Here is an 18,322-nt window from a genome sequence, read left to right as displayed (position 1 = left end):
CTGTAAGTACAGTGTGTATGTGTGTGTACACTATAGGACACAGGTCTAACTCATAAACATTTATAAGAGAATGCTATAAAGCCATTGTTAGAATTGCTTTGCAGAAGACATTTACTGCCTGTATGTTTTTAATCCTCATGAAGGATACCATTTCTGTGGCATTTTGTTTATAGTTTCTGGGTTACAAAGTTTGAGTGAGTAGGCGAGGGTGACTTTACAGAAATGACCTTTCTGTGCTAGAGGAACAATTTTGGAGGACTAAAGTTCTAATCAAGCCACCTGAGGTCATGGTTCATATTTGCCATTTATTAGTAGCAAACTAATTATGTTTAACTTTACTAATGTATTAAAGCACATAGGTTGTGTTGGTACAGAAATAAAACTTTAATTCAACAAATGAAGTTTTACTTAATATCTTTTTCCTAGGGAAGAGGAATTGAGCTAGTGATTGAGTCATTTTTATCACTGAATTTAGCAAATTCAAAAAGCCCTTTTGAAATCCAGCCTCTAAGAGCTCCTGTTTACAGACATTAATTGTGATAATATCCATTCCCCAAAGAGTCCCACCCCTCTCTGAACTTGACTTTATTCCTTATTCCCTGTGGAATAAATACCACACAGTAAATGTCTGTGTGGTGAAAAAACAGTTTGGGGGTTAAAGGAGTGTTTAAAGTAATAAGGCTGAGATGCAGTGGGAAAATAACCTTCTGCTGTGTGTTTGATAGGACTGAATTCATTTTAACATAACATCTGGTACAAAAAGTTGTGCATGCAAGACATTTGAGTGGTTGTCTAGAAAGAGAAGGGGTTGACTGTGTTTACCAATTGCCAGCAGTCAGGCATTTGCAAGTTGTGGTTTTGTCAGGCTCAGAAATGAAGTGCAATGAGGTCTACTCTGCCCTTCAGTGGGAGAAGGTGGAAACCTAGCTCAAGACAGAACCGCTTGTGAGTTAGTGCTAATACACTTTCCACATGGCTCCTAGTTGGTTTTCATTTATCAGCTTACTATTGCCCTCTTTATATTCTGGACTTTAATAAAAAAAAATAAAAAGAGGTCTTTGAAGATTATTGGTTGAACTCGTACAGCTGGATTTTAAGGTCTTTAGTTTCCAGCTGGCATCATGTTACTAGAGATTTCAGTGTGCTTGCTCTCCTTCTTTTCTTTTTCTACTTATTTTCTTAATAAGGTAATTCCAATTCAGAATAGTTACTATAGTTCCAAAGCTTGATTGAAAGATGCATTCAGTTTTCTCTAAATTTGCAGCAGTTATAACAACACAGCTGTAGTTAAAGACAGACTTTTTCATAAATCCATATGGTTTTGCTCCTTAATCACATCAGACCGAATTAAGGTTTTATTCATTTCAGTTTCATGTTTTGTGAACACTTAATTCTGAAAACATATCTGAACTAAGTACTCCATAGTACTACCAATGGTGACCATCAGGACATGTTCTCCTTCAAGGAGCTGGCAGTTTTATAAGGAATGCTTGTGTATATACACAAGCTCTATGATGAAGAAAGTAAAAATGTCCACCTTAGGTGGAGGTACAGTGACAACAGAAGTGGGAGGAATTAGTTGAGGCTCAAAAGATTGACAGTTTTAAGGACTGGACTTTAAAGCTGAATCTCTGTGGACATTTCAAGATTCAGTTCCATCATCCAAGGGTGGGAATATGGAAAGGATATGCATTCTATACCCAAAAAAAATATCTTGAACTACGATATTCCCCCAAGGAAAGGAAGATGGAGAAAGTCTTCTGGAGGCAGAGCTTAGCCCTTATTGTAGCAATGTACATTAACAAAGAAAATGACATTTCCAGCAACCAGCTGGGGTCATCTAATATAGGACAAATGAATAGCTGGTTCTGCAAAAAAAAAATAGATGGTTCATTAAGTGCAGATGTTGACACATATTCTAAAGGGAAATTCTTGAAATTTAGTGAAAAAATAGGATGGATGTACTATGCACATTGTTAAAACAGAACCATTTTTCAGGAACAGATTATTTAATGCTGATATGTTGTAGTAGATTAGCTCTGAAGAGTAAAACTTCAGACAAGTGCCCAAATTATTTATAGCTATGTTTATTTTTAATATTCATATGTAGTCCACATTTATTTTACTGATTTTTTATAATTCTCTGTAGAAAAGCAAACCCTAAGTGGAACAACTCAGTAGCTGGTTTGGGCCCTGCATATATTGACTATCTTGGAAACATTGTCCCAAGAAAGTCTCATTTCAAGGGTCACAAGCTTATGATGTCCTGTTCTAGATGATTTTTGAACTGATAATACAGAGCAGACCTAAATGATGAACTCAAAACATAAAGATGCTTCCATTTAGAACACAGATTCTTTGTCACTCTCCTGCCCAAAACTATTTTGAATTCTCCCCTCTATAAAATTTACTGGTTAGCATTTTACTTTTGTTGGAACATTGACCTGTGATTATTTTATTCAGTATTTCTATATAGGCCTTTGAAAGGATACCTATCAATTTTAGTGTCCCAAATTTTCTTAAGCAAACACATTGGGTTCTGGTGTTTTCAAGGTTTCCATAGAAACAGGACATCTTGTTGCCTTTTTTTTTTTTTTAATCGCTGTGGTTTACAATTCTGTATATGGAAAGGAGGCATCTTATCCTGGCCAATGAAGCAAAACTAGTAAAATATCCGTGATGTGCTAGTTTAGTATGCCTGGTGTTTTAGGGAAACCTGTATAAATCCAAGAGCTAGCACTATAGTTAGGGTGACCAGATGTATATTTTTGACAGAGCAACAGAGCTTCCTAGGCAGCGAGCCATACTTGAGAACTCGAAGACTGCCCTGTGCTGGTGAAATGAGAGCCAGTGTAGATGCATGAGGAGTAACAACTTCCAGGAATGCTTCCTTTGGACAGGGTCGATACTTCATTGGGTTTTTAATTGGTATTTATTTTATAATGACTAGATTTTTAGTATTTAACGTACAGTGTTCTAAAGGATTTTATTTATGTTTTGGCTTTTTATTTTGTTTGTTTTGGTATGTAGACCTCTAACCTCATGAACATAATCCTTTTTACCCTCTGTTCTCTCTCTTTTGTGGATAGAGCTATCTCATATATTAAATTGAATTGGTTCAGATAGTGGGCAAGTAATCAAACTCAGTCCAGATGTTTTAGTTTTATTTTTTGTTTGAGTTATTAGTGACCTGTTGTAAACCATAAACTTAGTGGTCATTGGATCAGTAGGCAAGTGGCTAGTAATATCAGTAAATTTGGGAGTAGTAAAAGCTCCCAAATTTGAAACAGTTGCAGGAAGACAAGAGTAAGCAAGAAGAATGAATGACTGCGATTAGGATGGAAAATAAATAAAAATTTTAATTAATAAAAAATTCATACACAAAAGAATAAATGAAATATTTATTTTAAAATTAGTTGTGCTTGGTTTAGTGACACAGATGTGTCAGAATAGGTTGTGTTGTCTAGGAAAGGTTCAGAGAAATGCATTTTTAAACTATACAGAAGATTCGTAATTAGCATGTTATCATGCTTGTAGATGAGTAAAGTCAGGAAACTAATTTGTTCTCTTTGAGCAAGTTCTATATTCCCCTAACAACCTTAATTACAGACTTGATTTGCTTAGCGGATCCTTATTTTCCAGATTTGCTAAAGGAAACCTTCAGCCAAGGTCTGTTTGAATTAGGCCAATTTTTTGAAATAGTAGAGTTTAAATTAATGAGGCTTTATTCTGTTTGGAGAGTTTGTTTTCCATCATTGATAATTATTTCCAGGAAAGTTAAATCCACAGAAAATATTCACTCAGTTTCCTTAATGTTGTTTACCAAGGCCTAAGAAGTGGCTTTTAGTTTCATGGGGCTCCAGAGAGGCCATGGCAGATGCAGATGAAAATGAAGTGCTATAGCCTGGTCTCATACCCACGGAGCAGGCTCTGAGCAGCATTCTAAGCCAACATTATTCCATAAAAAAGCAAACCAGACCTTGAAATTTTAAAGTCTAATGTGATTGATAGAGTTCATGCCAGTGCATGCTTATACTTTAACCCCCCATGAGCCTGGTGAGTTGTAAGAGCCTCCAAGTGAAGATTTTGACAGTCCTGCCAGGTGCACACTGTTCCCACACACCTTCCCCAGAATCTGCTTTTTCCTACTAAATAATCCTCATGGCTTCAGAGGCTTGATTTTCAACAAAACCTTTTCTCCCTTTGGACATTGGACATTTGCTAACATGAAGTCCATCGGAGAACAGGAAGTGGCGACAGGATTTATTTTAACAGTGTGAGTATATGTGAATTGTTGGTTGATTTCCTTCAGGCTTATGTTCACTTAAATAGACCATTGTACTTCTTTTATCATCTGTGCCTACCTTGATGTCTTATGATTCATCCAATTCATAATATGTCCCTTTACAAGAAGGTGTGAGAAGCATAAAATGGGTTAGTATTATATGAGCCCCTATACGTTTCATGCTACAACAAAGTGGTAATAATAGCAACATAAATATAAGATGCTGTTGAGCTCTGTCAGGATGCGAGCATTCATGTTTTCCTCAAGGGGAAAAGGCTTGTGAGATCAAAGCCATTCTGCGACTCTATCATAGGAGATTATTATCTATTTATAACACTGTGTGAGTTTCAGATAGAAAAATATTGCCAAACAGTGGCATTGGAATGCACAGTAATATAAATAAAAACTAAAAAAATAAAACAGTTGCCATATTCTAAATGAACATCATTTAATGGCTTTAAAAAAGGAAGATACACTTTAAATGGCATAGTTTTTAAACTGAGCAATAAAAGATTTAATAAAGTATATGCAGCACAATTATTTTAATGTTTATTATATTACCAATAAATATGTATTAAAATGAGGCTATATGAGACTGCTTTTCCTATATTTTTATTTTATTTATTAAATACCTACTTACCAGCTATAGTATGTTAGGTAGTAAATGTATAGCAGTGAACAAAAATAAGAATAATATCCATTTACCTTGGGTGTAATTAAATTATAATATATACATGGTACAAATAAAAGGCCTTTCAAATTTCAACTCCCTTTGAATCTAGTCATGTTACTGCAGTGTAGTGATACTTTCATGAAGCAAGGTTTTTTAAAAAACTGAGTAGAACATGGAATGACCCTAGATACAGTCTTGTGCTTTCACTGTAGCAGGCACTTAAAATATCTGTTAAAATAAGTTATGTTCATTTGATATTCCCTGCTTCCCATAGTCATTATAGCCACTACCTGTTTATAGCAAGTTCTGCAATAGATGAAACCTCTACTGTCACGTGATTATGATTTAAGTTGAATGGCTTTTATCCATTGCATTTTTCCTACCTTCAGATGATGCTGTCACTATCACTGTCAGTTGTGGTTTTATAAAAATGCATCATAGGGCAGAATCAGCTATTGCTATTTCAGCTGCACATTGTGAAGTCTTTCCAATATATTTTATGTGCTTTTCTCATGAAAACAATCAAAGTAGGAAACCTTTACATTGAATTGCTCCATTTTTGATGGTAAAAGAATGGAAAACAATACTAGCAAAATTTGTCTTTGCCCTTGAAAATTGGGTTTCTTAAGCTACAACCAAACAAGAAGCAAGGAGTTGAAATGCTCTTTTCTGTTTATCAGACTCAGTCTAAACATATTGGAGGGTCTGAAGTAAAATCTGTTCCAATTTAAAAGATTGGGGAGTAGGATGGATTAAAGTCCAAGAGAGCTTGAGTACATCGAGCACCACATATTTCCCCTGTACTGAATCCACACATGGCATTTTGCTATTTCCTTGAAAATGAGCACTGAGGTTATCTTGCCCTGACCAGCTTATATTCCTACATAGTTGTACACACACAAACAGAACATACAGTGGCTTTTGCCATGGGGACAAGACTCTGCTGTTGTTAGACTTTAATAAACGGGAATTAAATGTCTTCTTTTAGAAATATGTAACTTTTGCTGTTGAATGTTCCTTATGTAACTAAGTAGCTAAGGAGAAATGATGCGTCAGACTAGATGGAATGCAGGATAAGATGAGCAAGGGACAAGCAGGAGAGGAGAGCTCTGCTGGATAAGAGCAGGACAGGGAGAGAGCTCCACTGGATAAGATGTATAAGGAGCAGGAAAGGAGTGGATAGGAAATGCAGGAGGGCAGTAGTTAGGACTGCAATGGCCATCTGGTACCCTGCTGCTTCCATTCCCTTATCTACTCAGTTTCTAGGTTGTCCTTGGCCTCGGGAGGCTAACAGGTACCAGGTGACCAACAGTGTTGAGTTATGCTGAGCAGCAGCTCACTGTTTTATTGTTCTAGCTACTCCCTGGTGCCAAAGGCACCAGTTTCCTCTTTGCTTCTTAAACATCTGCTATGGCATGTATTGGATCAGGACGGAGCTGACCAAGTAGTATGTGGCAGAAGAATGAAACACTCAGTGGAAACGGAAGAAGTCAGGAGATGTATGTAGAGTCTTGGTCCTGCTGCCAGATAGCTGAGTAACTTTGGATACATGAAGTCAGCTGTCCCTTTAAGACTAAATGTTCTTTAAGGATTTCTAGCAGTACCCTTTGGTTGAACCCATGACTATAGGGGACTTGTTCTTAGAAGCCTTCTATTATAGTTTCTAACAAAATGTATTATTAGCTCTGTCTACTTCATGGGGTTGTGTCGAGGTTTAGCTATGATAAAAGAGGTAAATATACTTTGAAAACAGTGAAATATCATGGAAAATAAAAGGATGAACAAATATAAAAGGATGCTTCACTCCAAAGATAGCCTGTGGTGGCCAACATTAAAATAGTTATATTTAAATCAACGTATGGCAAATTACAGTGATTTTAAGAATTTTTGTGTACTTACACATATTATAGAGAACCAGGCCATGGAGAAAGTACGGATGAACTGGGTAGTAGGCATTACCGAACAGTGGTTGGTAAGGCATGAGGACGAGACATGCTACTTTCCTACCCCTTTCTACTTAATCAGGGTTCCTCTAAAACCCCACTCACTTTGCTCTGTCTCCTAAGAAAATGAACTAGAACATAGAAAACTGTTCAGAAGGGTAAAGGTCATCTTGACCCAGTGGGAAAATATGTAGGAGCACAAACCTGCCTCACAGGCACACAGAATGTCATTGGTGGTGACTGTGGGCCTCTGTCTGGTAGTCACCTCTTCTCTTCTCCCATATTCAGCATTTTCTTTCATGTCTTCCTTCTAGCATTTTACTGCTTTTCCTTTCTTACCTCACTAGGGTAAGCAGGCAAGAGAGGAAAACATGGAGAAAGACACAGTGAAGGAGGAATACAGATGGAAGACATTATGAGGAAATAGGAAGTGCTCGCTCCCTTCTCTTTATTTCTTACGATAGAGCACACAAGCTCACTTTGTGTCTGGTCTTTGTGGTTAGCTTCACTTCTTCCCTTAGTTGCTTTTAGTTCCCTGCCACTGATAACTATAAAAATTATCAACAGGTCACACAAGACAAACCATCATGTGCTCTGTCACCAGCACCAGCATCAAGGACTGGCAATATGTTAGAAAGGACACTAAATCAGTAGGTAAGACTGAACAGCTCTAACATGGCAGACACACAAATTAGAGTAATAACACATGTCTTGTGGCTTATGAAGTTCAAATTATAGATTTGATTGTCATGGAAAAGGGGAAGAAAAATAACATGACATTTGTGGCAAATATGAGACAACTTATTCAGGTCCAAATAGCAGACAGAAATCAGAAACAGGCCCACCAGTTTAGATAGGTCCAAATCCTAGTACTTTGGTAACTCTATTATGACTTCCAGCAGATTAAATTTCAAGCTGTGGAAAGGTTTCAGAATAAGGCGAGGCTTAGTATCCCACTAATAAGACTTATTAAGTTTAGACAAAACAGATGTTTTTCAGTGGCAACAGCTCTGAATCACCAAGATCAAAATGGGAGAAGGAAGAGGAGGAAGGAAAACAAGTGAGTGCTTTCAATGCAGTGGTTTGAGTGTGCTCACACTTGGACGTAGAGCTTCTAGTTAATGTCCCCTAAAGAGGAAATTCTTGAAACTGGTTTTGAATGTGTGTGTGTGTGTGTGTGTGTGTGTGTGTGTATGTATATATATAATGCATGGTTATTGACCTCATAATCATATTGGTTTCCAAAAGCGAATGGGGCTTTTGAAGGAGGCAATGCCAACTTCAGACAGTCTGTTTCTCACCTGTTTTGGGACCCTACACAAGTTGCTTAATCTCAACTTCTGTTTCTTCACATATATAATGGGAGTATTTTGAGGACTAAACAGAAGATTCCATGCATAATGCTTGGCTCACAATAAATCTTGACTCTAGTGGTTAAAGCTGCTTTGGCTCGAAGTATCACATCTAAGTACATGAGGACCAGTCTTCTAAACTTGATAGGAAAAGTCTGCCAGCAGCTTCAAGGAGGGATATGCTCAAGTGAGGAATGGGAAAAAATATTAGAAATTCTATTCAGGATCGTTTTATCTAGAATATGTGAAAACATTTAAACCCTACCAATATTTGGTAATTGGGTTGACCTTAATACTCTCTCTCATTCATTCCACATTGGAGGGTTACAGTAACACCTAGATGAGGAACTCTGTGGAAAGGTGTCATCTACCATTGGGTTGGTGTGGTAGTAGAACACATGGTTTCATTCACAGTTAGCACCCTACAGTGTATTTCAGTTTACACTGGCTGGTTAAGTAGACTCTTTCAACTTGCATTTCTTTGTAGCAATCTTCTTAAGCTGTTCAACCAGTTTATCCAAAGCTAGATAAGCTAACCTAAGCATAATGGCATGGCTTACGATTTCTACAACAGAATGAATAAGAGTATTAGAATGTTTGCTCAGCCTTTTTTTTTTCGTGATGTAAATGCTCAACCCAAGTAGTTGGAAACCACTAAGGAAAGAAAGCTGTTGCCCTTGGTGGTCTCTGATTCTCCCTGTTCCCCACGTGCCTCTCTTTCTGTCCCCTTTCTCTCTCTGCCTCTCTTGGTCTCTGTCTTTGATTCTCCTCATCTCTTGCCTCTTAGGGAGTTGTCTTTATACTGATCATTTTCTTAGGTTGCAACCAGTAGGACAGAAAATAATAGAGAGTGATTATAATTTCATGAGCACTATTTCTTTATATTAGTGTATGTTAATTGTATAAAATGAGCTTCATTGTACAAACTTCATTGCTTGATAACATCTCTTGCACAGAAGTTAAATTTGCCCTAGAGAATTAGGAAAAATCTAGTTCAGGATACTCAAGAAAATGTTATATAATATATGACTACATTCTTCTTTGTTGGTATAATTCTTGAAGAAGGCGTACCTTCTTGATAAAACAGGTTCATTTCTGTAAAGTTACCTACAATCCTAAGCCGTTTGGCAACCAGCAAACCAGTAGTTAGATCTTTCCAAAAAGGGAGTTAACCTTGTCTGCTCATTCCTCTTCAGCATTTTATAATTTATTATTTTAATGGGTGTTTTACACACGCCCATGTGTTATTTAGTAATCCACTTATTGTAAGCTGAGTGTCCTGGATCTGAAGTGCTTAGGATCAGATGTGGTTGGTTTTCCAGTGTTCGGGTGTTCGCTGTACCTGATCTGAATCAAAAATCAGAAATGCTCTAAAATCGGAAACATTCTGAATCTCTGTTGGTGCTCAAAAAGTTTTGGGCTTTGGAGCATTTTGGACTTTAGGTTTTCCCATTAAGATGGTAAACCATTACTATTCTAGCCTCTGTAGTCCTTCTCATAACTGACAGTAAGTGCTTAATAAGTATTTTGAAAATGAAGCAAAGGCCTTTCAAAGCTACTTGTTAAAATCGTCCCATAGCATGACTAAAGGGCCACACTTAGTCCTGCAGCTCCCTTCCTTTCTCCAAAGCACCCCTGGGGATAAACTTAGTGACTATACCTGCTATTAGAGTTCTTCAGCAGGCACGATTTCTTAAGCACCTAGTTACACTATGCAAGTCACTTCTGCAGCTGTGTTATTTATTCTTTTATTGTCATAATAACTCCATGAGGCAGCGACTGGTCTGGAGAAAGGAAGGGAGCTCTAGGACTAAGCTTGGCCCTTTACTCACACTATAGGACGATTTTTGTTTGTTTGTTTGTTTTTTGATTTTCGAGACAGGGTTTCTCTGTAGCTTTTTTGATTCCTGTCTTGGAACTAGCTCTTGTAGACCAGGCTGGCCTCGAACTCCCAGAGATCCGTCTGCCTCTGCCTCCCGAGTGCTGGGATTAAAGGCGTGCGCCACCACCGCCCAGCCATGTACTTCTTTCTTGTTGCAGAATATGCAATGGTGCTTCTTGTGCATTCCATATGCTCTGCCTTCAATTAGGAAATAGGCCTCTGCCAACACTGGCAGCTCAGACACCACCGCCCGGCTATAGGACAATTTTAACAAGTAGCTTTGAAAAGCCTTTGTTTCATTTTCCTTCATTTTCAACATACTATACACTCACTATCTGTCATTTATGAGGACTACAGAGGTACCATTATTATCTTCATTTTATCAACAGAAGTTCCACAGATGAAGGTAATTTTACAGGTAGTCTGCAATGGAGCCAATATCCACATGCAAGGATTTCTGATTCCAGGACCCCAAGCTCTTGACCATGTTAATATATTAGGTCCTTTCCAAGTGTAAAGAGTGAGCTAGGCTGTGGTGGTGCACTCCTTTAATCTCAGCCTTGGGAGGCAGAGGCAGGTGGATCTCTGTAAGTTCAAAGCCAGCCTGGTCTGCAGAGTGAGTTCCAGGATAGGCTCCAAAGCTACAGAGAAACCCTGTCTTGAAAAGCCAAGAAAACCAAACGACTTTAAAAGGTGTGCTAACTGCAACTTCAATTTTGCATTTTTGGTGCTGTATTAGTGGCTCCACCATTGGAACTTGTTTTCGATGACTGCAAAGAGATAATTCGTTTAGGGATATAGACAAAGTTTTTACATTCCAACTATTTTAAGAAGTAATTCATTTATAGCCAAGTATGAAGATACTTGCCTGTAATCTTGGCATTTGGAAAGCTAAAGCAGGAATATTGTGCATTAGTAGCCAGCCTGGGCATGTAGTGAGACCTTGTCTCAAGAAATTTAATAAGCTGGGTGTGGTGGTGCATGCCTTGAATCCCAGCACACCTGTAATCCTAGGCAAAGGCAAGTAGACCCCTAAGTTCAGAGCCAGCCTCATCTACATAGCGAGTTCCAAGCTAGCCAAAGTTACATAGTGAAACCCTGTCTCAACAAAAAAAAAAAAAAAAAAAAAACTTCAATCAGCTTTAGAGTGCTCTAATTTAATTGAGGGTGAACTCCTTGGGAGATTTTAGTCTGCATCAGTTTATTATTGTATTCCAGTCACTTGAAATCAGAACTAATCTTGTTTTTAAATTTGCCAAAATGGAAATTGCTCGTGGCGATATTATAGTCTGTTTTCCAAGCCCACACAGCCTTTCCTTTTCAATATGATGAGAGTACTGTTCTTATCGTGTGTAGTAATGAATGACTCAAACTCATATTGAGTCTTAAGGATGAACCTGACTCATACAGTGAAAATTAAATTACCATTTACTCTGGCAGAATATATTTTTAAAGACTTTCATCAGAAAAAGTTAAAAAAAATATTTTTCATTGTTTTTTTTTCCAAAACCAGGGTAGAGTAATCCAGAAACTCCACAGAGAAAGCATTGCATGGACATTGCACAGGATGAAACGAGACATATTTGTCAAATGTACATTTAGCCATCTGTTTCTTTAGGTATCATGTATTTGGCAATTTTCATCTTCCTCCATTAAATCAAAATTGCAATCAATTTATCTAATTTATAAGGGAAAATCTTGCAGCCTATAGAGGCAGATTTTTATGATACTCTTGCTTAAAGAGGAGATTTCTGGTGGGCAGCCATGGCTATCTCAAAGAGCACGGGTTTTTAAAACAATTATTTCTTCTTTCATGGTTTGAGATTATAATATAAATACATGCAGGCATTTTAAGAATCCAAGAACTCCAATAGAAGGCTAGTGGGTGATAGCACTCTTGAAGCCTCTATGAATTTCATAGGAGCCAAACATGTATAGCAAACCCTACAGAAGCTACCATCCTTTATTTCCCTTACCGTCTAATCTTCCCTTCCGTGTTTTCTCTTTGTCCCTTTGCATGTGCATCTCTACTGGACACTTTTCTAGGTATCTGCCTTGTATACTTTTTTGCATCCATTTTCCTTTCCTCACTTCTTTTTTTCAGCCCCCTTCCTTTTGTTCCAGCCCTGTTTTCTTGTCTTCATTCCTCTTGAATTGCTCATTATTATACCAAACTAAAATGGGCATCAAGATTCACCAATAGAATTCTTAAACAGCAAGTAAGTTGCCTTTATAAAGGAAATAAGACTTCACAGCCAGGCAGCAGTATACTTATGACATAGAGTTGAAAATTTCTTTTCCCTGAACAGCCCTTACCAAAATCAGGTTTCCTTTGTTCTCCCCTGCCAGCAATATGCTAAAGTTTGAACAAGAGTAACATGTTTGAATTTTGGTTTGTGCCCCATTATTTCTTTAAACATGCTACTCGATGAGAAAGAGAAGCTATGTATCAATTTTCAGATGTGGTTCTAAGATTCTAGTTTTCTAAGTTAGTGTGGTGCAAATGTGTCACAGATACATTCTATTCCTGGGGTCACAATGTCCAGGAATGGCAGAACAAGGAATTTCCTAATGGCCTAAACTTCTCAGAAAGAATTAAAAAAATAATTCACACACACTTCATTTCAGTAGTAGTGCTTAATTGTGTATTTAATTACTTGTGCTCCAAAATGGTTGTCTATAATAGGAAGCCCTGTCACCTCGGTAACTTCCCACTACTTAACTGATTAACAGACTCTGTTTCAGGAAGCAAATGAATGGCTCTACAGGTGCGCGTCAGTCATTTCGGTTGCGTGCAATAATATTGTTTAGGATGAGCCTTGTTGTATCTAATGTTGTGCCTCTTTTCCTTTGCTTTATTTCTTCTTAGCAGATGCTCTCACAAACCTCTTGATTCCTTGATAGTTGAAGTCTTATTTTCTTAATGTATTCATTGAAGTGCTATTTAACATTAGATATTAACTTTGACAGATGTTAATGCTGCTTCTCAATTAGGTGAAATGTCTTCTTGGGAAGATGCCAGATTAAACTGAATACATTTGAATTTGGTATGTGAACTAAATTACTGTTTAAACCTCTCATATCGATCATATGGTTGATGGGGCAGCCAGCTGATGTGCATAAATGGTTTGGTTATTTTCCCTAGTACTGTTTAAACATTTGAAAATGGCTTCCTATCATTTTAAAGAGAAATTTCATGATCAGTTTACTACACGATCCTCCTGTTTGTTTCTTAAACTCCCTAGAATTTAAATTTGCAGATGCTTGTTGGGTATACGATATCTTCAGTGGACAATATTAGTAATTTATTCTTGTAATTTCTAGTAGCCAAGAAATCTATGAATGCTTTTCATTTGGCTACTAATGAATGCTACTGAATGATTATCTATCTTCTTTTAGGCAGAGACTCTACAGGTTTGAGATTAAAAAAAAAAAGCCAAGTAAGGAGCTAGAGGGATGGCTCAGTGGTTAAGAGCACTGGCTGCTGTTTTGGAGGACCAGGGTTCAAATCCTAGCACTCACATGGCAGCTCACAACTATCTGTAACAACAGTTTCCAGGGGAATCTGACACAGGCATATATACAGGCAAGATACCAATATACATTAAACAAATTAAGAAGTCTTCATCTGCTTCTGTTTCAAACTTTGTTGGGCAGTGGGGGTGCACGCCTTTAATCCCAGCAGGCAGAGGCAGGTGGATCTCTGTGAGTTCCAGCCCATCCTGGTATACAGAGTGAGTTCTGGGACAGCCAAGTCTATTATACGGGGAAACCCTGTCTTGAAAAACAAAACAAAAAAAAAAGTAAGACAAGTATTTCGTTTTCAAATTTAAAACTATTATCTATTCAAAGTTGAAGGCTAATGTGTGGATACTAATTTTGGACTTGAGCCTAAAAATCTGGGTTATAGGTTTACCTCCATTTTTAGCTTAGCTGAGTCACCTCATATGTCATTGCCCAACTTCAAAACACACCATCATCCTCTCCAAAGCCCTAGGTTTAACAGTGTGTATGGTGTATTCTAAAAAGGGCTTCGTCGAGATAAGCTCAATTCTCTTGGGTATCAGCTATCCACACTGGCCTGACAGCTTAGAGGTGTGTCCCCAGTGGAATTTTTATCTCTTTAGGATCCCTTAAATCCTTGCTAGGCTTTCATTGCCAGTGTATTTCTCTAGGAATTTGCATTGAGAACCATTGATGTTTCTCTGCTCACAAGTTGAATGAAAAGTTACTTGGAGCCGGGCGGTGGTGGCGCACGCCTTTAATCCCAGCACTCAGGAGGCAGAGGCAGGCGGATCTCTGTGAGTTCGAGACCAGCCTGGTCTACAAGAGCTAGTTCCAGGACAGGCTCCAAAACCACAGAGAAACCCTGTCTCGAAAAACCAAAAAAAAAAAAAGTTACTTGGAGATGGGAGAAAAATGCGAATACCAACATTTTTGTTTGAATTCTTTGATACAATCAGGCGATTTCCATTATGACTAATGTCCCTTTGTTATTTCAAAGCTTTGAAGCATTGTGTTTGAATCCTAGGGTACTGATGCAGCACTGAGTGTTTAATGAGTGCACTGTTTCATGTGGGGAGTCAGTGAATTTCTGGGGATAGATGATGTTAATGATTATAAATATACTTACTCTACCAAAACATAGATACTTAAAACAATTCAAGTCTTAAGTCTTATGCATATTTTACCACAACAAAACCACCTCACTAATTCCAAAAAATGTATTTACATGGTTCTAATGTATAAAGGTTTTTTCTCTTTCTTTTGTTCTTTTTAACAGGAAAACGGAAAAATATGATTGGCCTTTTAATTACACCAGGGATACATCTCCATAATGTGTTATCATTTTGTTTCCGTATTTGTGTGTAAAAGGGGTGCTTAAATATAAGTGTGTCTTCAACTTGCCTTGGAATGAGAGCTTGAGAATATTTTTAAGAATTTTATTTGTCAGGAGGAAAATAAAGAGAGCCAAGCCATAGGAAATTTATGTTGTGAATTATAAAATAGTGGACTGCTTCTTTTGGAGTAAGAGTTTGCAATTTCCTGACTTTCTTGGTTGTTTGTGGCCTCTTGAATGACGTGGATATTTATACTTTATAAATATATAACATCTTTGCATCTTCTTGAGAACATTTTCTTTTGTATGGTGGGATAGATGGAGTACCAGAATGCACTGAAAACATAAATGCAGTAAGTTTCAGAATGTCAAGAAAGAAGGAAAATTTTTTTAAAAAAATGCATAACAAGAGCCTATTTCAAAAATTCAAAACATGGAAGAAGAGTGGATTTGGCAATGAGTCACTTAAAAGGGAATTATTTCCAAAGACCGTTGGACTTCGTTATGTTTCTGAGTTTGTAATCTGTGAGAATGAAGCAGTGAGAACGTTTTCTAAGCCTGGCTGCTATATAGGCTGTTTGATTATGGATGCCTTTTCAATAGTTGCAGTTATACTTTAGATAATCAGAGCTATGTTCCGCTTAACCAGGAAATGATTTCTTTAAAAACTACAAGGAACATGGTGTGTGACAAGCAAAGAGAAAGTAAGGGGGTAGGGGTGGGGGCACCATTGCTTTATCTCTTCTACTCTTAGAAGAAGACCATTTTATCCTTTATAAGGGTCTCCAGAGTTTGGCACAGTGCTACTTGATTAAAGGGTCTAATCAGAGTTGATGTATGCAGAAACTCCGAGCTCCGCTGATGGGGTTAATAACCTCACAATCTCCTAATCAGACCTCTGCTATACAGATGAGCCCTCTTTCTTGTAGTTCCAGGTTCTTGAGTCCTGTCTTCAGTTGTCCTTTATTGGACACATGAAATCCTTGTTTTTAGTCTACAATTTGAATGATTGTTTTCATTTTATTTGATTTTATTTCCTTGTTGAAAAAAATTCATCTTTTTGCGTTATTGTTCTGTGGTAACTGTTGTAGCTTGGATTAACTTTTGTATGTTTTCAATGTAATTGTATATGTAAAAAGACAGCTGTGTGATCATGCATACATTTCTTCTTCCAGTCGTTGATTCTGAGGCCTTCTAGCATGTTTCCACTATTCTAGCTTTTAGTCTCCTCAAATGTGAAATAAAGCATGTTCTGCTTTGACCAGTAACATGGAGAGACTAAAACTTGCTTAGGAGAGTGAACATTGACTCTTTTCAGTAGTCACAGGCTTGGCCAGTAAACAATCTATTTAATGACAAATAGTGATTTATAAAATCTCTAGGTTTCTAAAAAATACCGTGGATGATCCCTTGCACCTTTAATACATTTCTGATTCTTAATTATTTACCTAGTTGAAATGGTTGTCAGTATTTGAACTTAGGAACCTTCACATCCAGTAATGGCTTTAATCTCTGCTCTGTCTTCAACAGTGCCCTTAAAGACAGCCGTTTTCCACCAATGACAAGGGATGAGCTGCCACGGCTTTTCTGCTCGGTGTCTCTTCTCACTAACTTTGAAGATGTCTGTGATTATTTGGACTGGGAGGTAAGATTATAATATACTTTACATGAAGGTAACTCCTGAGTAGACGTTACCAATTCAGTCCAGAATATAAGGCTTCCTGTCCATTCTAATACTGAATTAAAGCCCCTCATTGAACAATGAGATACAAGTGAAAAGTTTATTTTTTTGGCCAAATACTCTGTGGCATTATATTCTCCAAATTGAACATGGTGTTCTCTTTTATCCTCCTTCCTCACCTAAGTATCCAATAAGGCTGTTAATAAGTAGTGAGAAAGACTGACTGGACTCTGTTTCTCCCGTCTTTCCATTCCACTGCAGTATGCTGTGACCGCCACTGAATGATTAGGCAGTCAGACAACACATGTCAGAAAGAAGCAGTAAGAGAGTTAGCAAAATGCACCATGTTGGGGGAAGGCACTTTGTGACAGTGACAGAGTATTAGTAAACTAGAACTAAATAATGTGAGTTCATTCTTGACTACATTAATATACATACTTGAAATTACACTGAAAATACTGTTCTTTCTAGAGTATGTCTGTGCCTTGTTATTATCAGAGAAACCGATGTTGATTGTATTTTTCTGATTTACTATGTACAGTTAAAAACTTAGGGTGATTTACTTTGGCAATTGAAATAGCTGAACAGAGGCCATGCCTGTATTCCTAAATACAGCTGTGTTACAGGCAGTGTTCTGCATGTACAGAAATGTCAAGACAGGATTTCTATCATGATGCAGAGAGAAACTTACATGCAGGATATGAAGAAACTAGTGGGAAAAGACACAAGGGCCATTTGTTGATAAATAGCATTCTCTCACACACCACTTATAAACGGAATTACTGTATCCTTACATGAGCTTTTCTTTCTGCTGCTGTTTTCGAAGAATCATTCCTATTGTTACTGAGACTGCCTTGTAACCAGATCATTGTCCTCATAGTTAACTGGAGTTGAATTTAGTTTTGATTTTTCCATGATTGCTCATGAGACTCCAGATGGTTTACTCCACTACTGTTCACTACTCTGTGTACAGAGTAATATTCTGGGGATTCATCTCAGAAGATCTCTGATATGAATTATTTTTGTGACACCAGAGCTATTTTATAACTTTTTGCATAGAAGAGGATGAAAGTGTCCTTTCTGGGTTTTGTGATAGGCTTTTTTGTGTTATCAGAATATGAAAGCATCTTATGACCTTTATAAAGAAAGAAATGAAATAATTTAATAACACTTATACTAGAAAATTTGAATAGTGTCAACTCTTTTATAGAATGAAAATTTCCTTCTTTATTTTTTGTGACATTTGACATTCCTATTTGATGGTCCCTTCCTTTTCCTTCCCTCCTTCTCTTCATTTTCTCTGTCAACGGTTTTGTTTGTTTGCCACCCTATGCCCAGGCTGCCCTTGAATGCAAGATCCTCTTACCCTCTGCTGGCTGAATACCAGGATTGAATATGTGCCCCATGACACCAGGCCTGTTTAGAGTTTCTTTTTTGAAGAGAAGTTGACCAGTATTATGGAGCTATCTCCCAGTAGTTTTTACTTAACGGCTCTGATTCATGTTCCCACTGATGAACACTTAGTATGTTCAGTGGTTACATTTATTGTTTTAGGACTGTTACTTTCTTTTCTCTAGCCAGAGTTTTAATTTTTGCTTTGTATATTGGAGAATGTAATGTGTATAGTGGTGGCATGGGGAGTTAGAATGGGAGAAGGTCTCAGATC

The 18,322-nt window shown here is 37.5% G+C and overlaps 1 protein-coding gene across 1 annotated transcript in view; it reads left to right on the top strand.

The window, feature by feature from the left end:
• The window catches only part of LOC121444997 (AMME syndrome candidate gene 1 protein), a 149,929-nt gene that overhangs the window by 114,638 nt on the left and 16,969 nt on the right, over window positions 1-18,322 (top strand). The window contains exon 5 of the mRNA XM_041646963.1: window positions 16,506-16,620. Within this exon, the coding sequence (XP_041502897.1) occupies window positions 16,506-16,620 (115 nt within the window). The remainder of the gene's footprint in view (window positions 1-16,505; window positions 16,621-18,322) is intronic.

The sequence above is a fragment of the Microtus oregoni genome, unplaced genomic scaffold (assembly GCF_018167655.1).
Source record: "Microtus oregoni isolate MIOR12 unplaced genomic scaffold, Mior012 000152F_ref0000281, whole genome shotgun sequence".
NCBI classification, from domain to species: Eukaryota; Metazoa; Chordata; class Mammalia; order Rodentia; family Cricetidae; genus Microtus; species Microtus oregoni.
This window is presented reverse-complemented; position numbering and strand designations above follow the sequence as displayed.